The sequence below is a fragment of the Physeter macrocephalus genome, chromosome 2 (assembly GCF_002837175.3).
Source record: "Physeter macrocephalus isolate SW-GA chromosome 2, ASM283717v5, whole genome shotgun sequence".
Classification (NCBI taxonomy): Eukaryota; Metazoa; Chordata; class Mammalia; order Artiodactyla; family Physeteridae; genus Physeter; species Physeter macrocephalus.
Window position 1 is genome coordinate 35,551,183 of NC_041215.1, and position 26,247 is coordinate 35,577,429.

At 44.8% G+C, this 26,247-nt stretch overlaps 1 protein-coding gene across 2 annotated transcripts in view; it reads left to right on the forward strand.

Moving 5' to 3' along the window:
- The first annotated feature begins 17,754 nt into the window (after window positions 1-17,754).
- Window positions 17,755-26,247, forward strand: part of MYO7B (myosin VIIB) — an 88,927-nt gene continuing 80,434 nt past the window's right edge. For both annotated transcript variants that reach the window (XM_055078692.1, XM_024115012.2), the window contains exons 1-3: window positions 17,755-17,772; window positions 23,753-23,866; window positions 24,949-25,101. In XM_055078692.1, coding sequence (XP_054934667.1) covers window positions 17,755-17,772; window positions 23,753-23,866; window positions 24,949-25,101 — 285 coding nt within the window. The remainder of the gene's footprint in view (window positions 17,773-23,752; window positions 23,867-24,948; window positions 25,102-26,247) is intronic.

The window sequence follows — 26,247 nt, forward strand, 5'->3', positions numbered from 1 at the left end:
GTGTGAAGTTTCTCATTGTGTTTTTGATTTGCATTTCTCTGATAATTAGTAATGTTGAGCATTTTTGTCTTTTTTTAATATTTATTTATTTATTTATTTGGTTATGCTGGTTCCTTAGTTGCAGCACATGGGGTCCTTAGTTGTGGCTTATGGGCTCCTTAGCTGTGGCATGCAAACTCATAGTTGTGCCATGCACCTGGGATCTAGTTTCCTGACCAGGTATCAAACCCCAGCCCCCTACATTGGGAGTGTGGAGTCTTTTCCACTTCACCACCAGGGAAGTCCCCAAACATTTATTCATATGCCTGTTGGCCCTCTGTATATCTTCTTTGGAAAAATGTGTATTCAGGTTTTCTGCCCATTTTTAAATTGAGTTCTTTGGTTTTTGTTTTGTTTTTGATATTGAGTTGTATGAACTGTTTATACATTTTGGATATTAACCCCTTATCAGTCATATAATTTGCAAGTATATTCTCCCATTTAGTAGGTTGTCTTTTCATTTTGTTGATGCTTTCCATGCTGTGAAAAAGCTTTTAGGTTTAATTAGGACCCATTTGTTTACTTTTGCTTTCATTTCATTTGCCTTAGGAGACAGCTCCAAAAATTATTGCTACAATTTATGTCAGAGTGTTCTGCCTATTTTCTCTTGTAGGAGTTTTACAGTGTCAGGTCTCACATTTGGTCTTTAAACCTTTTTGAGTTTATTTTGTATATGGTGTGAGGAAATGTTCAAATCTCGTTCTTTTACATGCAGCTGTCCAGTTATTCCAGCAGAACTTATTGAAGAGACTGTATTTTCTCCATTATATGTTCTTGCCTCCTTTGTCATATATTAATGGACCATAAATACATGGGTTTATTTCTGGGCTCTCTATTCTGTTCCATTGATTGATATGTCTGTTTTTGTGCCAATATCATGCTGTTTTGATTACTGTAGCTTTGTAATATAATTTTAAGTCAGGGAGCATGATGCCTCTAGCTTTGTTCTTTCTCAAGATTGTTTTGGCAATTTGGGGTCTTCTGCGGTTCCATAAAAAATTTAGAATTATTTGTCCTAGTTCTGTGAAAAATGTCATGGGTATTTTGACAGGGATTACATTAAGTCTGTATATTGCTTTTGGTAGTATGGACATTTTAACAATATTATTCTTCCAATCCAAGAACACAGGATATCTTCCCACTTCTTTAAATCATTTTCAAATTCCTTCATCAATGTTTCATTGTTTTTAGAGTACAGGTTTTTCACCTTCTTGGTTAAGTCTACTCCTAGTTATTTTATTCTTTTTGATGTGTTTGTAAATAGGATTTTTTCCTTAATTTCTCTTTCTTATAATTCATTATTATTGTATGGAAAAACAACAGATTTCTGCATATTAATACTGTATCCTGCAACTTTACTGAATTCACTTATTAGTTCTAATGGTGTTTTGGTGGAGGCTCTAGGGTTTTCTACATATAGTATCATCTCACCTGCAAATAATGGCAGTTTTACCTCTTCCCTTCCAATCTGAATGCCTTTTACTTCTTTTTCTTGTGTGATTGCTGAGTCTAGGACTTCCAATACTGTGTTAAATAGAAGTGGCAAGAGTGGGCATCCTTGTCTTGTTCCTGATTTTAGAGGAAAAGCTTTCAGGTCTTCACTGTTGAATATGATATTAGTTGTGGGCTTGTCATAAATAGACTTTATTATGTTGAGATATTCCCTCTATAACAATTTTGATGAAAGTTTTTATCATGCATGGGTGTTGAATTTTGCGAAATGCTTTTTCTGCATCTATTGAGATGATCATGTGCTTTTTTATCCTTCCTTTTGTTAATGTGGCATATCACATGGATCAATTTGTAAATATTGAACCAACCTTACACCCCTGGAATAAATCCCACTTGATCATGGTGTATGATTCTTTTTATATATTGTTGAATTAAATTTGCTATTTTTTTGAGGACTTTTGCAGCTATATGCATCAGAAATATTGGCCTGTAAGCTACTTTTTTTTCTAGTGTCTAGTTTTGGTGTCAGGGGAATGGTGGTGGCTTCATAGAATGATTTGGGGAGTATTCCATCCTCTTTGATATTTTTGGAATAGTTTGAGAAGCATAGGTATTAGCTCTTCTTTATATGTTTGGTAAGATGTGCCTGTGAAGCTGTCTAGTCCTGGGCTTTTGCTTGCCAGGAAGTGTTTTTGTTTTTCTTTTTTAATTACAAATCAGCTTCACTACTAGCGATTGGTTTGATCACGTTATATATTTCTTCCTGACTTACTATTGGAACGTTTTATGTTTCTAAAAATATTGTCCATTTCTTCTAAGTTATTCAGTTTGTTGACATATAACTGTCTGTAGTAGTCTCTTACAAATTTTTGCATCTCTGTTGTATTGGTTGTTATTTCTCCTCTTTCATTTATTCTTTTGTTTATTTGTGTCTTATTTGGTTTACTTGGGTCTCTCTTTTCTTCTTGATGAGGCTGGCTAAAGGTTTATCAATTTTGTTTATCTTTTCAATGAACATGCTCTTGGTTTCATTGATCTTTTCTATTGTTTTTTGGTCTCTATTTTATTTATTTCCTTTCTGATTTTTATTATTTCCTTCTTTGGCTGACTTTGGGCTTTGCTTGTTCTTTTTTTTTCCTTTAGATGGAATGTTAAGTTGTTTATTTGAGATTTTTCTTGTTTCTTGAGATAGGCCTGTATTGTTATGTATCCCTCTTAGAACTGCTATGCAGCATCTCATAGATTTTGGAAAGTTCTGTTCACATTTTCATTTGTCTTAAGGTATCTTCTAATTTCCTCTTTGATTTCTTCATTGACTCATTGGTTTTAGTAGCATGTTGTTTAGTCTCCATATGTTTTTGCCATTTTTCTTCCTGTAATGAATTGTTAGTTTCATACCATTGTGGGAAAAAAATTGCTTCATATAATTTCTTTCTTCTTAAATTTGTTGAGACTTGTTTTGTGGCCTAGCATGTGATCTATCCTGGAGAATGTACCATGTGCGTTTGAAAAGAGTGTATATTCTGATGGTTTTTGATGGAATGTCCTGTGATACATATTCAGTCCAACTGGTCTATTGTGTCATTTAAGACCATTGTTCCCTTACTGATTTTCTGTCTGTATGATCTGTCTATTGATGTAAATGGGGTATAAAGTCCCCTACTATTTTTTTTCTTTTTTTTAACATCTTTATTGGAGTACTATTGCTTGACAATAGTGTGTTAGTTTCTGCTGTATAACAAAGTGAATCAGCTATATGTATACATACACCCCCATATCTCCTCCGTCTTGCATCTCCCTCCCACCTCCCTATCCCACCCCCTACGTGGACACAAACACCAAGCTGATCTCCCTGTGCTATGCAGCTGCTTCCCACTAGCTATCTATTTTACATTTGGTAGTGTATATATGTCCATGCCACTCTCTCACGTCATCCCAGCTTATCCTTCCCCCTCCCGTGTCCTCAAGTCCATTGTCTATGTCTGCATCTTTATTCCTGTCCTACCCCTAGGTTCTTCAGAACCTTTTTTTTTTAGATTCCATATATATGTGTTAGCATACTGTATTTGTTTTTCTCTTTCCAACTTACTTCACTCTGTATGACAGTCCCTAGGTTCATCCACCTTGCTACAAATAACTCAATTTCACTTCTTTTTATGACTGAATAATATTCCATTGTATATATGTGCCACATCTTCTTTATCCATTCATCTGTCAATGGACACTTAGGTTGCTTCCATGTCCTGGCTATTGTAAATAGAGCTGCAGTGAACATTGTGGTACATGACTCTTTTTGAATTATGGTTTTCTCAGGGTATATGCCCAGTAGTGGGATTGCTGGGTCGTATGGTAGTTCTATTTTTAGTTTTTTGAGGAAGCTCCATACTGTTCTCCGTATTGGTTGTATCAATTTACACTCTCACCAACAGTGCAATAGGGCTCCCTTTTCTCCACACCCTCTCCAGCATTTATTGTTTGTAGATTTTTTGATGGTAGCCATTCTGACCCGTGTGAGGTGACACCTCATTGTGGTTTTGATTTGCATTTCTCTAATGATTAGTGATGTTGAGCATCCTTTCATGTGTTTGTTGCCAATCTGTGTATCTTCTTTGGAGAATGTCTATTTAGGTCTTCTGCCTCTTTTTGGATTGGGCGGTTTGATATTTTGATATTGAGCTGCATGAGCTGCTTGTATATTTTAGAGATTAATCCTTGGTCAGTTGCTTCGTTTGCAAATATTTTCTCCCATTCTGAGGGTTGTCTTTTCATCTTGTTTATGGTTTCCTTTGCTGTGCAAAAGCCTTTAAGTTTCATTAGGTCCCATTTGTTTATTTTTGTTTTTATTTCCATTTCTCTAGGAGGTGGGTCAAAAAGGATCTTGCTGTGAGTTATGTCATGGAGTGTTCTGCCTATGTTTTCCTCTAAGAGTTTGATAGTGTCTGGCCTTACATTTAGCTCTTTAATCCATTTTGAGTTTATTTTTGTGTATGGTGTTAGGGAGTGTTCTAATTTCATACTTTTACATGTACCTGTCCAGTATTCCCAGCACCACTTATTGAAGAGGCTGTCTTTTCTCCACTGTATATCCTTCCCTCCTTTATCAAAGACAATGAGACCGTATGTGTGTGGGTTTATCTCTGGGCTTTCTATCCTGTTCCATTGATCTATATTTCTGTTTTTGTGCCAGTACCATACTGTCATGATTCCCGTAGCCTTGTAGTATAGTCTGAGGTCAGGGAGCCTGATTCCTCCAGCTCCATTTTTCGTTCTCAAGATTGCTTTGGCTATTCGGGGTCTTTTGTGTTTCCATACAAATTGTGAAATTTTTGGTTCTAGTTCTGAAAAAAATGCCAGTGGTCATTTGATAGGGATTGCATTGAATCTGTAGATTGCTTTGGGTAGTAGAGTCATTTTCACAATGTTGATTCTTCCAATCCAAGAACATGGTATATCTCTCCACCTATTTGTATCATCTTTAATTTCTTTCATCAGTGTCTTATAATTTTCTGCATACAGGTCTTTTGTCTCCTTAGGTAGGTTTATTCCTAGATATTTTATTCTTTTTGTTGCAATGGTAAATGGGAGTGTTTTCTTAATTTCACGCTCAGATTTTTCATCATTAGTGTATAAGAATGCCAGAGATTTCTGTGCATTAATTTTGTATCCTGCTACTTTACCAAATTCATTGATTAGCTCTAGTAGTTTCCTGGTAGCCTCCTTAGGATTCTCTATGTATAGTATCATGTCATCTGCAAACAGTGACAGCTTTACTTCTTCTTTTCCTATTTGGATTCCTTTTATTTCTTTTTCTTCTCTGATTGCTGTGGCTAGAACTTCCAAAACTATGTTGAATAAGAGTGGTGAGAGTGGGCAACCTTGTCTTGTTCCTGATCTTAGTGGAAATGCTTTCAGTTTTTCACCATTGAGAACAATGCTGGCTGTAGGTTTGTCATATATGGCCTTTATTATGTTGAGGAAAGTTCCCTCTATGCCTACTTTCTGCAGGGTTTTTATCATAAATGGGTGTTGAATTTTGTCAAAAGCTTTCTCTGCATCTATTGAGATGATCATATGGTTTTTCTCCTTCAGTTTGTTGCTATGGTGTATCACGTTGTTTGATTTGTGTATATTGAAGAATCCTTGCATTCCCAGAATACACCTCACTTGATCATGGTGTATGATCCTTTTAATGTGCTGTTGGATTCTGTTTGCTAGTATTTTGTTGAGGATTTTTGCATCTATGTTCATCAGTGATATTGGCCTGTAGTTTTCTTTCTTTGTGACGTCTTTGTCTGGTTTTGGTATCAGGGTGATGGTGGCCTCATAGAATGAGTTTGGGAGTGTTCCTCCCTCTGCTATCTTTTGGAAGAGTTTGAGAAGGATAGGTGTTAGCTCTTCTCTAAATGTTTGATAGAATTCGCCTGTGAAGCCATCTGGTCCTGGGCTTTTGTTTGTTGGAAGATTTTTAATCACAGTTTCAATTTCAGTGCTTGTGCTTGGTCTGTTTATATTTTCTATTTCTTCCTGGTTCAGTCTTGGAAGGTTGTGAAGTCCCCTGCTATTATTGTATTGTTGTCAGTTTTTCCTTTTTTGTTGTTGTTTTTTTTTTTTTGTGGTATGCGGGCCTCTCACTGTTGTGGCCTCTCCCTTTGCAGAGCACAGGCTCCAGACGCGCAGGCCATGGCTCACGGGACTAGCCACTCCGCGGCATATGGGATCTTCCCGGACTGGGGCGCGAACCCGGTTCCCCTGCATCGGCAGGCGGACGCGCAACCACTGCGCCACCAGGGAAGCCCCAATTTTTCCTTTTTATGTCTGTTAATATTTGCACCTATATTTAGGTGCTCCTGTATTGGGTACAGATATGTTAATGAGTGTAATATCCTCTCCTGATGTCGATCCCTTTACCATTATATAATGCTCTTCTTTGTCTTTTGTTATAGACTCTGTTTTAAAGTCTCTTTTGCCTGATATGAGTATTGCCACCCCACTTTCTTGTCATTTACATTTTAAAAATACATTTATTTATTTACTTATTTATTTATTTATTTTTGACTCCATTGGTTCCTTGTTGCTGCACATGGGCTTTCTTTAGTTGCAGTGAGAGGAGGCTACTCTTTGTTGTGGTGCATGGGCTTCTCATTGTGGTGGCTTCTCTTGTTGTGGAGCACAGGCTCTAGAGGACAGGCTCAGTAGTTGTGATGCACAGGCTTAGCTGTTCTGTGGCATGTGGGATCTTACCGGACCAGGGCTCGAACCCATGCCCCCTGCATTGGCAGGCAGATTCTTTACCACAGCACCACCAGGGAAGCCCTTGTCATTTACATTTGAATATCTTTTTCCATCCAGCACAGGCTCAGTAGTTGTGATGCACAGGCTTAGTTCTGTGGCATGTGGGATCTTACCGGAGCAGGGCTCGAACCCATGCCCCCTGCATTGGCAGGCAGATTCTTTACCACAGCACCACCAGGGAAGCACTTGTCATTTACATTTGAATATCTTTTTCCATCCCCTCACTTTCAGTCTCTGTGTGTGTTTAGCTCTGAAGTGATTCTCTTACAGGCAGCATATATTTGTCTCATTTTTAATCCAATCAGCCACCTTATGCCTTTTGATTGGAGCATTGCCATTTATTGCTTGTCTTCCAGTTGTTTTTTCTAGTCCTTCCTTGTTCTTTTCTTCTTCTTTTAGTTTCTTCCCTTGTGGTTTGATGATTTCATTTAGTGGTATGTTTCTGTTCTTTCTTGTTTCTGTGTATCTATGGTAGGTTTTTGATTTGGGATTACCATGGGGTTCATATACATTGACCTATAACTATATTTAATTGTTTTAAACAGGTAGTCCTGTTAAAATAAAATTAAAATTAAATGTGTTAATTTCAAACACATTCTAAAAGAGCTACATTTTTTATTCTTTTCCCCCATACTTTGTGTTTTTGGTGACATATTTTATATCCTCATGTTTATACCTTTACTGATTATTGTAGTTATACTTAGTTTTATAATTTTTTGTCTTTTAACCTTCATACTAGCTTATTTAAGTGGCTGATCCTCAGCCTTTACTATATATGTGCCTTTACTAGTGGGATTTTTTTCTTTCCTATAGATACTTACTTCTTCTTATAGCTTTTTCTTTTCCACTTTGAGAAGACCCTTTAACATTTCTTTTAGGGTTATTTTAGTTCTGATGAACTCTTTCAGGTTTTGCTGGTTTGAAAAGTTGTTTATCTCTCCTTGAATTCTAAATGATAACCTTGCTGGGTAAAGCATCCTAGATTTCAGGTTTTTCCCTTTCAACATTTTAAATGTATCATGTCACTTCCTTTTGTTCTGTAAAGCTTCTGCAGAAAAATCAGCTGAGAGTCTTATGGGGGTTCCCTTGTATATAACTCTGGTTTTCTCTTGCTGCCTCTAGAATTCTCTTTTTTCTTTAACTTTTGCCATTTTAATTATGATATGTCTTGGTGTGGGTCTGTTTGTGTTCATCTTGTTTGAGACTCTCTGTGTTTCCTGTACCCAGATATCTGTTTCCTTCTTCAGGCTTGGGAAGTTTTCAGCCATAATTTCATTAAATACATTTTTTACTTTCTTCTCTATCTCTTCTTCTTCTGGGACTCCTATGCTGTAAATATTGGTACACTTGGTGTTGTCTCAAAGATCCCTTAAACTGTTTTCATTTTTAAAAATTTGTTTTTCTTTTTACTGTTTTGTTTGGGTAATTTCCACTATTCTACCTCCAAATCACTTATGCGTTGTTCTGTATCACCTAGTCTGTTGTTCATTCCTTCTAGAACACTTTTCATTTGAGTTACTGTATTCTTCAGTTCTGACTGGTTCTTTTTTCTATTTTCTAGTTCCTTGTTAAAATTCTCCCTGTGTTCATCTATTCTTTTCCCTAATTCAGTCAGCATTCTTATTACTAATGCTTTGAATTCTTTATCTAGTAAATTATTTATTTGTTTCATTAGTTGTTTTTTTTAGGGGTTTTCTCTTGTTCTTTCAATTGAGACAAATTCTTCTCTCTTCTCATTTTAATTATCTTTCTCTGTCTCTATGAATTTAAGTGAAATTGTTACCTACAGTGGTCTTGAAAGTGTGTCCTTATGTGGGTGCGTCCCTATACATTTTGCTTGTGCCCAGTGGCTTTGCTGGGAGAGATGGATTTGATGTGAACACAAGTGATGTCTTTCCTCAGGGTGTGTTGGCAGCTGTCTTCTTGGTAGTAGGTGGGGCTGGAGAAGAAGGGGCTAGGGCTAGAGCCGGGTGTGAAGTGGGGCTTACCCTTTGCTCAGTGGCCAACATTGCCTTATCAAGGGTGGGGTTAGGTCTCAAGTTGCTGGAACAGAAACCCTGAGTGTCGGGTGTGAGCTGGCTAAGTTCCCTTTAAGTGTGTGCTCTTCCCCCTCCCAGCACCAGCACCTTCAGCCCCAGAGGGGAGCAGAGCTGGAGCAAGAGGCGCTGGACTGGGTATTCAATGAACGTTGGGCACAAAGTATGTTGATATGGCCACTGTCAAAGATCTGGAGTGCCTCTGATGTATCACTTGTGCAATCACCGGTAATGACGGCCCCCTCCCTGCTCAGTAGCTGCTTAGTGTTTGAGCTGCCACAGAGTCTCACAGCCAAGCTTCTTCCTTGGCCGTGGCAGCCCTCACTCCAGTGTGGAGCTGTGACGTGGGGCAAACAGTGCTGGAGCATTTGCTCAGCTCGGGTTAGGGCACGCTCCAGGGTGGTCCTGGGAAACAAGTCAGCCAGCTGTGTGGTTTCAATCTGCCCCCTCCACCCTGATTCAGGAGCAGGCAAGTGTTCGTGTGCTCCTCACAAGCAAGGTACAGGATTTCCACCTCCCTCGTGTTAGTCCCACGTGCCCTCCAGTGAGCCGAGGGGGCTTGTCTTTCCTTTGTCAGACCCCAGGATTAGAGCACCCAATATGTGGCTCAAACTGCTCCCTGTCCAGGGAGGGTCTCTGCCCATGTAATCTCTCTTTTATTCTGAGTCCCCTCCCAGGGGCACAGACCCCCACCTGACCGCTTCTCTTCCCTTCCTACCCAATTTTGCCTGTATCTTTCTTAGAGCCTTGGTTGTACAGGAGTCTTTCTGTCAGTCTCCAGTTAGATTTCCACAAGAATTGTTCCACATGTAGATGGGTTTTGTTTTGTTTTGTTTTGTTTTGTTGCGGTACGCGGGCCTCTCACTGTTGTGCGGCCATGGCTCACAGGCCTAGCCGCTCCGTGGCATGTGGGATCTTCCCAGACAGTTTCACGAACCCGTGTCCCCTGCATCGTCAGGTGGACTCTCAACCACTGTGCCACCAGGGAAGCCCTGTAGATGTATTTTTGATATGTTCATGGGGGGAGGTGAGTTCTGTGTCTTCCTACTCCACCATCTTGATTTGGATCCTCATCTTTTTAAATATAGTCTTTCAGTATTATAAATTTCCTTCTAAGCACTGCTTTCACTGCATTCCACAACTTTTAGTAAGTTGTATCTTCATTTTCATTTCGTTGAAAACACTTTAAGAATTTTCTTGAGACTTTGACTAGTGTTATTTATAAGTATGTTCTTAATCTCCAAATATTTAGGGATTTTCTAGCTATTTTGATTTCTAGTTTAATTTCTTTGTGGTCTGACAGCAGACATTGTATGATTTTTATTTTTTAAATTTCCTCAGGGGTGTTATGGCCCAGAAGGTGGCCTATCTTGGTGAATGTTCCATGTGAACTTGAGAAGAAGGTATATTCTGCTGTTGTTAGATGAAGTAGTCTACAAGTGTCAATTAGATCCAGTTGACTAACGATGCTATGAATTTCAACTATGTACTTATTGATTTTATGCCTGCCAAATATGTCAATTACTGATAAAGGGGTGTTAAAGCCTCCAACTATAATAGTGGATTTATCTTTTTCTCCTTGTAGGTTTACCAGTTTACCACATGTATTTTGATGCTCTGTTGTTACACACATACATGTTAAGTAAAGTTATGTCTTCTTTGGAAATTGGCCCCTTTATTATTATGTAATTCCCCTTTATATTCCTCATAATTTTCCTTGCCCTGAAGTCAGCACTACCTAAAATTAGTATAGCTACTCCAGCTTTCTTTTTTTAAAATATTTATTTATTTCCTTGGTTGTGCTGGGTCTTAGTTGTGGCAGTGGGGCTCCTTAGTTGTGGCTTGTGGGCTCCTTAGTTGCAGCTCCTGATCTCCTTAGTTGTGGCTCGACAGCTCCTTAGTTGCCACACATGGACTCCTTAGTTGCAGCTCCAGGGCTCCTTAGTTGCGGCTCACTGGCTCTTTAGTTGCGGCACACAAACTCCTTAATTGTGGCACGCAAACTCTTAGTTGTGACATGCATGTGAGATCTAGTTCCCCGACCAGGGATTGAATCCGGTCCCCCTGCATTAGGAGTGTGGGGTCTTATCCACTGCACCACCAGGGAAGTCCCAAGCTTTCTTTTGATTAATATTAACATGGTATATTTTTCTCTATCTCTTTATCTTTAATCTATCTGTGTCTTTATATTTAAAATGAGTTTCTTGCAGACAACGTATAGTTGGGAGCCTCAAGCTTTTAAAAGATGAAATCTTCAGATCCTAGTGATCATTTAGATATGAGGATCATAGGATGACTCAAGTGTTTTCTTCAACAATTGCTAGTTTCATTCACTGAGATAAAGAATGAAGGGGAAAGAGCAGATTTAGGGACAGAGGAGATGTGCGGTCATGTTGAGTTTGTTGTGCCCATGGCCTATCTGCTGGAGATATCCAGAGACTAGGGCCTTGGTGGAGCTGGAGTTCCGGATAGAGATGAGTGTTTGAGACATTGACTTCAGACTCAGAAGTGCTTTGATTCTGTCAGTGGCCCTGGGAGATGGTGGGAATGTGCAAGGGGAGTGGGCAGACTGAAGGAGACTAGAATGAGGACCACCACATCAATGAGAATTCTTTGGTTTCAATGACAGAGTACAGATGGGTTAGCTCAAATAACAAATTGCAAAAAGTCAAAGACAGGATTTCTGTCTTTTGTTTCACTCCCTCCTGTCCTTCCAACATTCTTCTCTCATATCACCTATTTTCAGGACACTAGGACCATAGCCCATGGCAGCTCTGGAATCACATTTCAGAACTTTGCAACTAGAGAAGAAAACTAATCCACAGCTCCAAGGGAAAGCCCTTTCTTGGATCGCTTGCCATTTTTGAGGTACCATGATTCATGGTTCTTATCAGAAACGTTTTGGACAAAGGGAGGAGAATTTCCCCCAAAAGAAAATAGGGGAAGGCACATCAGCCAGACAAAAACAACCAGCATCTCCCTCAGACACCAAGAGATCAAGGTGAGGGAAAGGGCCCTGGGAGGAGATTGAGGGGACCCCCTAAAGCAAAGGAATGACAGGGAAGTGTAGCCCTGCAGAAGCCAAGGGGGCATGCTCAGGGAACAGGACATGGCTGAAAAAGTCCTGGCATGGACTTGGACAATGTTGGCCCTGGAGGGGTCGGTGCAGCGTTTGTGGCTACGTGTGTGTGACCCAAGGCTTGGGAAGGCATGAAGGGTGAGATAGTGGAGGCAGCATGATGGGGCAACTCTTTCAGGCAGTTCAGCTGTGGAATAGAAGCAAGAGGAGGGCAATAGCTGGAGGCGGTCATGAGGCCAAGAAAATTCATTTTAAGATAGACAAAACTTGCATCTCTATGCAGGGAGGAAAACCAGAAGAGTAAGAAAGAATGAAGATGTGAGAGGGAGGGCTAATTGTATTAGTAATCTACTGCTGCATAACAAATTACTCCAAGATTTTGCAGCTTAAAATGACAAATATTTATTTCCTCACCCAATTTCTGAAATCCAAGAACAGCTTATCTGGGTAGTTCTGGGCCAGGAACACTCACGTGGTTTATATTCATTTTCTAGGGTTGCCATAACAAAATGCCACCGACTAGGCAGCTTAAACAATAGATATTTATGTTCTCATAATTCTGGAGCTGGAAGTCTCAGACCAAAGACGTTGGCAAGGGTGGTTCTTCCCAAGGCCCCTCTCCTTGGCTTGCAGACAGTTACCCTCTTGCTACTTTGTCCTCGTATGGCCATCCCTCTGCATGTACAGCTCTGGTATTTCTTCCTCTTCTTACAAGGATATCAGTCATGTAGGATTACGCCCTGCCCTCACAGCTTCAGTTTAACTTCACCACCTCTTTAAAAGGGCATTATCTTCAAATACAGTTCCATTGTGAGGTACTGAGGGTTAGGACTTTCAACATATGAACTTGGTGAGGGGTTCACAATTCAGCCCATAACAAGGTTGCAGTCAGGACGTTGGCTGGAGCTCTGGTCATCTGAAGCCTTGACCACGGCTGGAAGATCTGCTTTCAAGATCACTGGCTTGACTGGAGACCTGAGTTCCTCACCACATGGGTCCTCCTTGGGGCTGCTTGAGTATCCTCCTGACACGGCAGCAAGTTCCCCCAGGCCGAGGGATCTCAGACAGAGCAAGGAGGAGGACAGAGAGCCTTTTATGAACTAGTCTCAGAAGCTACACTGCATCACTCCGACCTTATTCTATTTGTTAGAAAGGAGTCACTAAATCCACATCCACAGTAGGGAGAATGAGTCTCCATATTTGGAAGGGAGCAGTGTCAAAGAATTTGTGGGAGTATTTTAACCACCAGAGTAACTGATAAAGCAAAAGCCCTGATGGAGGAGGCCAGAGAGGGCGGGGCTGGAAGGGTTAGTGTGGGGCTGTCAGGGGGCCCCTTCTCCTGGGAAGTCCCTTAAATATTCTCAGATATAGGGAAAGGCGGGGAGTGGGCAGAGCTGGAAGCTGAGGGTGATTTTTCTCTCTTTTTTCAGTGACACAGATCAAGGTGTTCTGCAGAGTGAGTAGTGGGAGGGAGATTTGAAATAAGAGTGTTGTTGGGGGTTTTTTTCCAGAAAGAGTAGACCAGGGCCCACTCAAGTGTCCCTGAGCATTTCTAAGATCGTAGGGGAGGTTCTGGCCCCTGTTGTCAAGATGGCGTGACCCATCCTTGGTGTGCTCAGCTTGGTGCTGGGACTTTGCAAGGTGCAAGCAGGAGAGTAAACAACATTCACAAGACAAGGGTGGACCAGAGGGGTCCACATAGAGTGCAGCTTATTGTACTTTATTCTTGTATTCTGTTTATGGGTACTTATAAAACCACTTTGTTCCAGAAAAGATGTAAGTTAGTTTCTAGGCAGGTTGGGATAGAAACGAAGCTCGGATGCCTGGTTGATAGAATGGAGAGAAAAGCAAGGGCTGGGGGGTCGTGATGAAATGAGGGAACAGTTGGCCATGGGCAGAGGGCCTGGTGCTGGCCAGGGGTGTGGCTGGAGGGTGGCAGCTGGAGGACATGGCTTCTGAAGTGGAGAAGTTCTGGGACACAGGAAGACCAGGGCCAGTCGTGGGGGAGTGGAGGTCAGTGAAGTCTGGGGACCAGAGGAGTGGGAGTCCAGAACACTTAGCAGGTTCATCCCCCAGGGATAGCAGGACTGGTGGGGGGGCACCTATGGGACAGATCCCGGTGTCTGGAGAGGGATTATGTCCATGGGGGTCAGTGCCATGGGTGAGGGGGTAGAGGGTGACAGAGCTAAAGAACATGGGTGAGCCTCATATTCCTACCTGGGGTGGAGAAGTGAGGGGTCAGAGCCACAGTGGGGAGCGAGAGGCAGGCAATGCCCTCTGCATCTTTCCCACCCACCACCTCATTGCAGTATGGGAGGCACGGAGATGGACCAGCCTCCCCTTGAAAGAGCTGTAGCCTCAGACCCTTACAAAGGAATCTCAATCTGATTACTACCGCCTTTTACATTGTAGGCATTCAACAAATCCTAGGAGGAGTAGATTGCCATAAACATACAAATGCTCACACACTAAAGAAAAATTGCAATAAGAAAATTCTTTGTCCAGCAGAACAGAGTGGCAAAGACTCTCTGTCACATTCACCCACTACCTACACCTCTACTCTCCTCTTACCTCCCAACTTGGTCTGCTCAACCCAAATGTGCTGACCCCTCACATCCTTTGCACCTTTCCCTCTGCCTTTGCTAAAGTGGCAGCATCCCTAGAGAATCACTCCCCCCACCCTGTTTATTTTGGTCCCGTGGCTTGCAAGATCTCAGTTCCCTGACCAGGGATTGGACCCGGGCCACGACAGTGAAAGCCCTGAATCCTAACCACTAGGCTACCAGGGAACTCCCGAGAAGGCCCCTCTTTCCTTCCACTGTGAATTCTTACAAATCTGGCAAAGCCATTGTCAAAGGACATCCTCTCCAAGGGTTTCGTTCTCTGTTTCACTGAACAACTATTTCCTGGGTCCCTCCTTGGAGCAAGTCTGTGTTAGAAGCAGGGAGCATATGATGAACGAAAAAGCCAGTACCTGCCTCCTGCTGCTCAGTGGGGCAAGGCTGGGGATGGGTGGGGCTCCTCCTTGAGATCAGGGCCTCCGCCCTCCCCCATCCCTCCCCCTCCCCCTCCCTCCCCTCCCTTCCCTCCCTCCCCCTCCCCCTCCCTCCTTCCTCTCCCCCCTCCCCCCTCCTTCCCCTCCCTCCCCCCTCCTTCCCCCCCCTCCTCTCCCTCCCCTACCTGCTGGCAGCTACACAGGCCCACCTGTGTGCTCCCAGGGCACCGGGGAGGCCTCCAGGTGCTACAGACAGGTTTGAAAGGAGGCAGGTCCAGGTAGAATTCCCAGCTGTGCTACTGATCAACGGGTCACCTTTCCTTTGTTGAGTCCCATGAGTGAAATGGGGGATATCTGTGTTTTGGGGGGGTGTCCGTGAGGTTTATTTATTTATTTTTGGCTGCATTGGGTCTTCGTTGCTGCGCGTGGGCTTTCTCTAGTTGCGGCGAGCAGGGACTACTCTTTGTTGCGGTGTGCAGGCTTCTCATCATGGTGGCTTCTCTTGTTGCGGAGCACGGGCTCTAGGTGCGCGGGCTTCAGTAGCTGTGGCTCGAAGGCTCTAGAGCGCAGGCTCAGTACTTGTGGCGCACGGGCTCAGTTGCTCCGCGGCATGTGGGATCTTCCCGGACCAGGGCTCGAACCCGTATCCCCTTCATTGACGGGTGGATTCTGAACCACTGCGCCACCAGGGAAGCCCCTGTCCGTGAGGTTTAGATGAAGTATGTTGTGTCTCTAGTTCTGCTGGCTGCTTCCCTCAGCAGCCATGTGGAAGCCCTGCTTGCGTGTGGTGTAGGGGGATGACTGGTATCTCAGTTCCCTGACCAGGGATTGGACCCGGGCCACGACAGTGAAAGCCCTGAATCCTAACCACTAGGCTACCAGGGAACTCCCGAGAAGGCCCCTCTTTCCTTCCACTGTGAATTCTTACAAATCTGGCAAAGCCATTGTCAAAGGACATCCTCTCCAAGGGTTTCGTTCTCTGTTTCACTGAACAACTATTTCCTGGGTCCCTCCTTGGAGCAAGTCTGTGTTAGAAGCAGGGAGCATATGATGAACGAAAAAGCCAGTACCTGCCTCCTGCTGCTCAGTGGGGCAAGGCTGGGGATGGGTGGGGCTCCTCCTTGAGATCAGGGCCTCCGCCCTCCCCCATCCCTCCCCCTCCCCCTCCCTCCCCTCCCTTCCCTCCCTCCCCCTCCCCCTCCCTCCTTCCTCTCCCCCCTCCCCCCTCCTTCCCCTCCCTCCCCCCTCCTTCCCCCCCCTCCTCTCCCTCCCCTACCTGCTGGCAGCTACACAGGCCCACCTGTGTGCTCCCAGGGCACCGGGGGGGCCTCCAGGTGCTACAGACAGGTTTGAAAGGAGGCAGGTCCAGGTAGAATTCCCAGCTGTGCTACTGATCAACGGGTCACCTTTCCTTTGTTGAGTCCCATGAGTGAAATGGGGGATATCTGTGTTTTGGGGGGGTGTCCGTGAGGTTTATTTATTTATTTTTGGCTGCATTGGGTCTTCGTTGCTGCGCGTGGGCTTTCTCTAGTTGCGGCGAGCAGGGACTACTCTTTGTTGCGGTGTGCAGGCTTCTCATCATGGTGGCTTCTCTTGTTGCGGAGCACGGGCTCTAGGTGCGCGGGCTTCAGTAGCTGTGGCTCGAAGGCTCTAGAGCGCAGGCTCAGTACTTGTGGCGCACGGGCTCAGTTGCTCCGCGGCATGTGGGATCTTCCCGGACCAGGGCTCGAACCCGTATCCCCTTCATTGACGGGTGGATTCTGAACCACTGCGCCACCAGGGAAGCCCCTGTCCGTGAGGTTTAGATGAAGTATGTTGTGTCTCTAGTTCTGCTGGCTGCTTCCCTCAGCAGCCATGTGGAAGCCCTGCTTGCGTGTGGTGTAGGGGGATGACTGGTATTCACGGATGTCTGCCCAGACACAGCTTGAGCTTCTGGATGGCAGGGATGGTGTCCTAAGGATGTTCAGAACCACTGCACTCCCAGTTGAGCCCAGTGCCAAGTGCAAAATAGACGTTCAGTAAAGATGAGATGGGATGGATGAAGCTGAGGGAGCCTCCTCTCACACTTGCGGTGGAACTATGACTCATCCGTCCATTCGTTGAAGAGTCATTTCTCGGCCCCACGCCAGGCGCTCAGAGCCACGCTGATGAACGCACGTGGCTCCTACCCTCCAGGGCTCCAACTCAGGGCCACGAGGACTGACATTCTGCTTTCTCTCTGCACACAGGCTGTCAGGAGCGGCTGCCTCAGGATGTCGGGCTTGAGACTGGTAAGAATTGCATCTCTTCCATCGAGAGCTTGTTCGTGGGAGTTGCCAAAGGCTGAGTCAAATCACTCCCCCCGTGTCCCCTTCATTGACGGGTGGATTCTGAACCACTGCGCCACCAGGGAAGCCCCTGTCCGTGAGGTTTAGATGAAGTATGTTGTGTCTCTAGTTCTGCTGGCTGCTTCCCTCAGCAGCCATGTGGAAGCCCTGCTTGCGTGTGGTGTAGGGGGATGACTGGTATTCACGGATGTCTGCCCAGACACAGCTTGAGCTTCTGGATGGCAGGGATGGTGTCCTAAGGATGTTCAGAACCACTGCACTCCCAGTTGAGCCCAGTGCCAAGTGCAAAATAGACGTTCAGTAAAGATGAGATGGGATGGATGAAGCTGAGGGAGCCTCCTCTCACACTTGCGGTGGAACTATGACTCATCCGTCCATTCGTTGAAGAGTCATTTCTCGGCCCCACGCCAGGCGCTCAGAGCCACGCTGATGAACGCACGTGGCTCCTACCCTCCAGGGCTCCAACTCAGGGCCACGAGGACTGACATTCTGCTTTCTCTCTGCACACAGGCTGTCAGGAGCGGCTGCCTCAGGATGTCGGGCTTGAGACTGGTAAGAATTGCATCTCTTCCATCGAGAGCTTGTTCGTGGGAGTTGCCAAAGGCTGAGTCAAATCACTCCCGAGGAAAGAAGAGGAGAGGCAATGAGACCCTATAAGGAAAATACCGGAGACAGGGAGTTTGGAGGAACGAGACAGATTGTATTACCTAAAGCAAATGACCTTGGCCAACCTTTGGGCTTTGGCAGGGGGACCACACTTGCACAGTAATCCCTCACTTATATTCAGGGCTTAAAATGTCTTGACAAAACACACTACAATATATAAAATAGGTAACCAACAAGGACCTACTCTATAGCACAGGGAACTATACTCAGTATCTTGTAGTAACCTATAATGGAAGAGAGTGTAAAAAAAGAATATATATATATATATATATATGTATATGTATAACTGAATCACTTTGCTATACACCTGAAACTAACACAACATTGTAAATCAACTATATTTCAATAAAAATTTTAAAAATAAAATAAAAGAACAGAAAAAAAAATGTCTTGACAGGGTATTTCTCATTTGTTGGATCCTTCATTTATCTAAGTAAAGGCAGCACAGAGCCATCTCTAGGCCCATCTTTTCTATGGGAAGAGAAGACATGGCAGGTGGGCACATGGGATCAGGGCACAGCACCCATTTCAGCCAATGTCCAGAAGAGCCAGCCCACCTCAGAAGACTGAGGATCAGGTCTCCCGGAAGTGGATTCTTCATGGCCTTGGGTCTTTGAGTTTCCTTGTAGTAATTTCTGTCTCAGGCTGGGGAAGGAGCTTTCTGCATCATGGGTAGCAGCCAGTTGTCAGGTATTTCTTATCACAAAGAACAACGAAGGTCTCGTAGATCTCTCTGCTTTCTGTAATTCATCCTCTATTTCTTGAATCTCAATATAGACTTTACTTTCTTTGCAGCTGATAGCTTCTGCTTTATCTCTTCTCACTCACTCTTCTCCCGATTCAGCTGTTTCTGCACAGTCATCTTTTTCTTCCAATAGAGCTCATGAAGCAGCTCTATTTTCTGCGCTTGGCTTCTCATTTATTTCCTAGGAGAGCTTTGGCCAAATGGAGTGAACAAAAGTCATGTTCTAGCTCTTTTATTTATTTTTCCAGCTCATGTTGGCCTGACACCTTATCATTAAGTGTGGACTGGAAATGGTCTTTCTCTTTTTCATCTCTGGTTAATATCAAATTCACTGTGAGATACCCATCATCTGTCTTTTTATTTATTTATTCATTTATTTATTGGCTGCGTCGGGTCTTGAACGCATGCAGGATCTTCGTTGAGGCATGCGGGATCTTTTGCTGTGGCATGCAGGCTTCTCTCTAGTTGTGGCGTGCGGGTTTTCTCTTCTCTAGTTGTGGTGCACAGGCTCCAGGGCGCGTGGGCTCTGTAGTCTTCGGCACATGGGCTCTCTAGTTGAGGTGTGCAAGCTCAGTAGTTGTGGCACTTGGGCTTTGCTGCCCCGCGGCATGTGGGATCTTAGCTCCCTGACCAGGGATCAAACCTGCATCCCCAGCATTGGAAGGTGGATTCTTTACCACTGGACCACCAGGGAAGTCCCCATCATCTGTCTTTGACTGATAATCTTCTCTCTTTGGTAATTTGCCTGCTGTTTCAGCTGCATACCACAATTTTCACACTGGAATTTTATCCTTGTTGTAGGAAAGCTTTTCTAGGTCTCTGAGGTTCCTAATGTGATTCAATTAGTTCACTGAATCTAGTATGCTGCTCAGGCTGGTCTTCTGTATCCTGTGGCAGCTGTTCCTTACTGTTCTTCTTCATTTCGCTTTTAGTTTAATTAAGTTGTTTTGGGCACACAGTTTGAAGAATCAGTCCCTCACTTCCTCTTCTAGAGAGGTGACCACCCTCGACCTTCTAGTTGATTCACTGATACTTCCCTCTGTGTCTCTAAAGAACATGTGTACAGGGCTGTTTGAGTTTTTGGTTCTAGGCATCACCTATTACTGACTTCCCACTAGGTGAGAAGGGCCTTAGCTCCTTGCTCCTAACACCTGCCCACAGCACTCATACTGTCTCTCCTTCCTCCCGAAATTGTTAAATCCTAGCTTTCATTAGATCTACATACAGAGTTTACTGGTTTTATCTAAGAAAATGTTCCTCTTGAACGAAATTATGGTTACCAGGGGGGAAGTGTCAGGGGCTGGGAGGGATAGGGAGTTTGGGATTGACATGTACACGCTGCTATATTTAAAATAGATAACCAACAAGGATCTACTGTAGAGCACAGGAAACTCTGCTCCATATTATGTAACAACCTAAATGGGAAAAGAATTTGAAAAAGAAGAGATACATGTATATTTATAACTGAATCACTTTGCTGTACACCTGAAACTAACACCACAGTATTTTGTTGTTGTTGTTTTTGTTTTTATTTTTGGCTGCGTCGGTCTTAGTTGCGGCACACAGGGTCTTCGTTGAGGCATGCGGGATCTTTCTTTGCAGCACGTGGTCTCTTCGTTGTGGTGTGCGGGCTTCTCTCTAGTTGTGGCCTGTGGGTTTTCTCTTCTCTAGTTGGGGTGCACAGGATCCAGGGTGCGTGGGCTCTGTAGTTGTGGCTCATGGGTTCCAGAGCACATGGGCTCTGTAGTTTGTGGCACGTGGGCTCTAGCTGAGGCACGAGAGCTCAGTAGTTGTGGTATAAGGGGTTAGTTGCCCCACGGCATGTGGGATCTTAGTTCCCTGACCAAGGATCGAACCCACGTCCCCTGCATTGGAAGGTGAATTCTTCACCACTGGACCACCAGGGAAGTCCCTAACACAACATTGTTAATCAGCTATACTCCAATATAAAATAAAAAGTTAAAAAAAGAAAGAAAGAAAGAAAATGTTCCTCTCGACTGAGCCCTGCAATGTATTCTGAGTGCTGTGCTTCCCTTTGCTAGACTTTGTAATTGTCCTTCTACCCTATCTGCTTTGTTTTCTCTGTACTTATGACGACATAACCTCCCCCCGCCACCCGCCACCCAGCTTTCTCCCAGATATGTCAATGTCCTTTCAAAATGATTCATCTGGGAGTTCAATCAATTTCATCCTCAGGAAGAAGTTTCTCCCAGAGTTGCTGAGGCCATATCTAAACCAGCATCTTCTACTTCTGAGGCACACATCTCGGAATTGTCCTGGGATCTCCTTCACAACCACCCCAAAGATTTCTTTCACCTCTCCTTTGCACTGAATCCCTTTTCTTGGACCCAAGGTTCTTCTCTCTCTTGGTTTACTCCCTTGTTTTGATCAAGCACAACCTGTAATAGTTCCTGAGAAAGGGTGCATATGAAGTAAATATTTTTAACAACTTGCATGTCTAAAAATATGTTTATTCACATTTGAATGTCAGCTGGGCATAGGATTCCATACTAGATGTAATTTTCCCTGAAAACTGTGAAGACATGTATTCCTTCTGGTTTCCAGCCTTGCTATGGAGAAGGTGGACAACATTTTAGTATTATTATTATTATTTTTTGTGTGTGGTACGCGGGCCTCTCACTGTTGTGGCCTCTCCCGTTGCGGAGCACAGGGTCCGGAAGCGCAGGCTCAGCGGCCATAGCTCACGGGCCCAGTTGCTCCGCGGCATGTGGGATTTTCCCGGACCGGGGCGCGAACCCGTGTCCCGTGCATCGGCAGGCGAATTCTCAACCACTGCGCCACCAGGGAAGCCCTGGACAACATTTTAATTCTTGAGCCTTTGTATAAAGCTTATTTTTCTCTCTGAAAGCTTTTACGATCTTTTCTTTGCCCCAAGTATTTTGAAATTTCTTGATGTGTGTGTTGGTGTGGACCTATATTCATTCTTTGCACTGTTGACTGAAGTTTGTCCCCTAATTGTTTTTTTCCAAAAGGCTTATGGGAAAATATTGTATCTTCAAAAATGTTTGTTATCTTTATACTGGAAAGACAATTTGGCTGGGTAAAAAAATTATTGGATTTTTTTTCTGTTTTTTTTATTGTGGTAAAAAGTATAACATTCAATTTACCATCTTAACCATTTTTAAGTGTACATTTCAGTATTGTTACGTATATTCACATTGTTGTGCAACAGAGAACATTTTCATCTTGCACACTTGAAACTCTGTACTCATTAAACACTATTTTCCTTCCGTCCTCCTCCAGCCCCTGACAACCACCTTTCTACTTGCTGTTTCTATGATTTTGACTACGTTAGATACTTTCCATGAGTGGAATCATACAGCATGTGTCCTTCTGTGACTGGCTTCTCTTGCTCAGCATAATGTCCTTGAGGTCCATCCACACTGTAGCACATGGCAGGATTTCCTTCTTTTTTAAGGCTGCATAATATTCCATGGTGTGTAGTATTCATTGTGCTATGTCATTTTATATAAGGCACTTGAGCATCCATGGATTTTGGTATCTGCAGGGGCTCCTGGAATCAATCCCCCAAGTACTTTTAGGGATGACTGTATATATTATATTTCTGTTTATTTGTTCATCTGCCAATGGACATTTGGGTTGCTTTTACTGCTTGGCTATTATGAATAATGCTGCAATGAACATGGGAATGCAAATATGTCTTTGAGATCCTGCTTTGAATTTCTTTGGATATTTACCCAGAAGTGGGATTGCTGGATCATATGGTAATTCTATTTTTAATTTATTGAGGAACCTTCATACTGTTTTCCCCAGTGGCTGCACCATTTTACATTCTCACCAACAGTGTACAAGGGTTCCAATTTCTCTACATCCTCAATAACACTTTTTGTTTTCTGTACTTTTTATAATGGCCATCCTAACAGCTGTATTGCTCTCTTCCTGAGATCTTTGTAGGAGGTGTTCGGCCCTCATATATGATTTGAATTTGTCCTGAATTATCTCCTTATAAGTGAACTTGTCTTTTTGTCTGCCTACCCCTCAGAAAATTATTTCTTTATTTTTGAAGTCCAATAACCTTTATGTCCTAGAGTTGATTTTTCTTTGTCATTATTTCAAAGAAATAATGGTGTGTCTTCAATCCATAGATTCAAGGCTTCATTAATTTCTTGAAAGTTGTCTTGAATTTTATATTTAAGTAATTTTTCCGGTTTTTTCCCCGATTTTCTTCTTTGTGCACTTCAATTATTAGTATTTTTGTCTGCCTTCCATATCTATCCTTTTTTTTCCTAATCCTAATATTGAAAATGTCTCTGTCATTTTGCTCACTTTTCTCCTCCTGTCTTCTATGATCTTTACTACAATTTTAGCAGTGCTTATTCCCCTGTTGTTGCTTCCAGTTTTGCTTTCATCTCTGGCCCATGTTTACTTCTTTTCCTCCGTTTCTTTCTTGAGCTCTGCCAATTCATGTCCCATCCTTTTCAGTTGTCTTGGCGTCTAATTTCTGAGCTCCTGTGCCTCTGCTCTACACCTCAGTACGTTTTTTGGAAATCATGGTGAGATACTTGGTCACAACTTTCCACTGCTCTGTGGCAGTTTGTTTTCCCCTGGTGAGTGTTATTCACCTGCTCATTTCCTCCTTTTGAATTTCAGTATATTTGCATGTGGATCTGTGCTTGTTCCTTTGGGATTCCTCCTCTTTGAGCAGGGTGAGCTTTCTTGGATTAGAAAGAGGTTCATGTGTGTCAATGCCATGTTGCAGGCCAGGCACAAACCTAGTGAGATTTTGCTCTATGTCTTTCCCCAGCCAATGGGTTTGGGTACTACAGGGCTATTCGCAGGGCAAAGACTCTCTTTTTGCACCTCACAGAGAGATACTTTCCTGCAAACACTAGGCCAGGGAAGCTTCCCCTGCCACCTCCCATTAACTTCCTGGCAAGAGTGAGAAAGGGCTGGGAGCAGGGGAGGGGAGAGGGAAGAAGAAAAAGAAGAAGGAGGAGGAGGAGGGGAAGGGGAAGAGAGCATGCCTCAGCCACCTTGGGATCTCTTGGTTGGAAGGGACACCCCCCGGGGAGGTAAGTCTTGAGCAGGAAGGGGAAGGTGGATCAAGGATCTGACCACCGACTCTTCTCTGCTCTCCAGGGTGACCATGTGTGGCTGAACCTCACCTCTGCTGACAAGACCAGCGTGCCCATCGGGGGCATCATCAAAGAAACAAAGCCTGGCAAGATCTTGGTTGAAGATGATGAATGCAAAGTCAGTATGGCCACGCTCTCCCAAGAGGCTCAGCCTTCTCAGCCCCATCCCCCCACCCCTCCTGGGCCCCGAGCCCCCTCCCTTCTCTGGTGCTGTTCCCAGCACCAGGGATTCCAGAGCCCAAGTCAGGGACCCATGTGGCAGGACAGACTACGGGGAAGTCGTCCCGTAGTGGTGAACATTGTGTGTCTGTCTTGGGAACTGTTTCTATAGTGAAGAAGCAGGGAGTGTGTTGGCAGATGGAAAATTAGGACAGTTAGGGGAGCAGGAAAGCGTGAAGTGGGAAACGGGCTGTGACAGAGAGAAGGGGAGGGCAGGAAGATTGTTTGCAAATTAAGGGAAGCTGAGCAGGAAGGACAGGAGGGGGAGGGAAAGGTGAGAAAGATGCCTGGAGGGGAGGCCCTGGAATGTGAGGAGGAGGAGGAATCCCAGCTCACGCTGAGCAAAACAGCCCAGAAGAGAGAGTAGGAAGCTCAGGGTGACCTGCTGGGAAGCCAGCTCAGTCACCTGGGGGGTTGGGGAGGAGCAGGGGAGCGACAGTGGAGAAGGGTACGCAGAGTGAGGGGTCCAGCTGGTCATTTAAGTCCTCCTTGGGCAACCCTCTTTGCTGAGGGTCTTCAAAGTGAAGCATGTGGAGACTTGGCCTCCAAGGAGAAAATTCTAGACTGTGACCTGTGACCCCCACAGATTGGAAGCCAGTCAAATGTTAACAATAATATCTTCTATTTGCAAAATGATGTCATGCCATTTAAAGAACACTTTTACTTGCACACTTTTATTCCAACCATCTGTGAGGCTCCCCAGCTGCAAACTGTCCCTGATCCCAATCACAGCCAAATCTAACTCCTGGCTACACGCTCCTCTGACCCTGGTCTGAACTTCACTCTTAGCCCCAGCGCGCACTGACCCTCGGCCCTAGACGTGTGCTGACTGCAGCCTCGGATTGAGCCGATCCCTGACCTTCACCACAGACCAACCCCGGCCAGGTGCTGGCCACCAGATCATCTGATCCACTGAGGACGTGGAGGACAGGTTGGCCCAGGACAACCCCCGCTCAGGAAAGTCTGTGCCCTTTGTTCCAGGAACACTGGATCCGAGCAGAGGACCTTGGCATCCTCAGCCCCATGCACCCCAACTCTGCTCAGGGTGTGGATGACATGATCCTCCTGGGGGACCTGAACGAGGCGGGCATGGTGCACAACCTCCTGATCCGCTACCAGCAGCACAAGATCTACGTGAGTCCCTCCTGGCCACATGGGGCCCCCTGGTGCGCTGGGGCCACACGTGCTGACTTGGCTGGGGAAGCAAGCTACGCCCCGGGCACACCTGGCTCAGTCCCCACTCCCCACGCCTGCATAGTATGAGGACGCTCATCGATCTCTGCTCCCCAGTCTGAAAGAAGCAGGGGGATAAAGGCTTCGAGTGTACAGAAAGCTGACATGCAGCATGCCAGCTCAGTGCCCGGCACATAGGAGGTACTCAGTTACCGCTGCCTCTTCGCTCCTCTGTGGCTGAGCAGAAAGCCTGCTCTGATGGCCAAGTGGTTCCTTCCTAGGTATGTGGCAGAGACAGGGTCACCAGGCAGAAGACCTCTGCCCTCCTGTGAAGTAAGTTGTGTGATGACCAGGAGGGCCGCGTAGGTAAACGCGGGTCCTTCTCCCAAAGCCTAGCGGTGGATGGGAGGGTCTCATCCCTGTTCTAATGCAGACTTCCCAGGGGAGGTGGTATTCCAGAACTGACGCCAGCCCTGCCGTGAGTGTGTGTGACCCGGGGAAGTCACCACCTGCCTGGGCTTCTCAGAGGGAGGTGGCTCATTGACCTCTGACCAGCCCTGATCCTGGGATTCTCAGGAGAGTGGGTGAGCAGGGGCCCCCCCAGTAGAGGGCTGGGCTGGGAGAGGAGAAGGAGGAGGCCCTCAGGGGAAGGAGGAGGGGACGGGGCATGCTGAGTCCGCTTTGGATGAGTGAGCCTCAGCTCCTGGGACCAATAACAGCAATTATCCAAGTGGAATTGCAGCTTATCTTTTCCAAAGAGCGTATGCTTGCATTCGGTTTATCTGGTTGTCATAGGCCTGAGCCAGAGAGATTATCCTCTCCCTTCCTAAAATGAAAACGAAGACACGGATGATTACATGACTGTTGAGGTGGCCTTCCCCGTCCCAACCCAGAGGGGCAGGCAGGCTCAGTGGAGGCTCCAGATGAGCGGGTGATCCTGAACTAGGGTCCATGAGGGGTCCATGAGGGCTACTGTGGTGGCCCAGCCTCACAGAGGCCCCTGTGAAAGGCAGGTGAAGACTCGCTTCATACATTCACTCCATTTTTTTTTTTTTTTTTTTTGGCTGCGTTGGGTCTTCGTTGCTGCACGTGGGCTCTCTCTAGCTG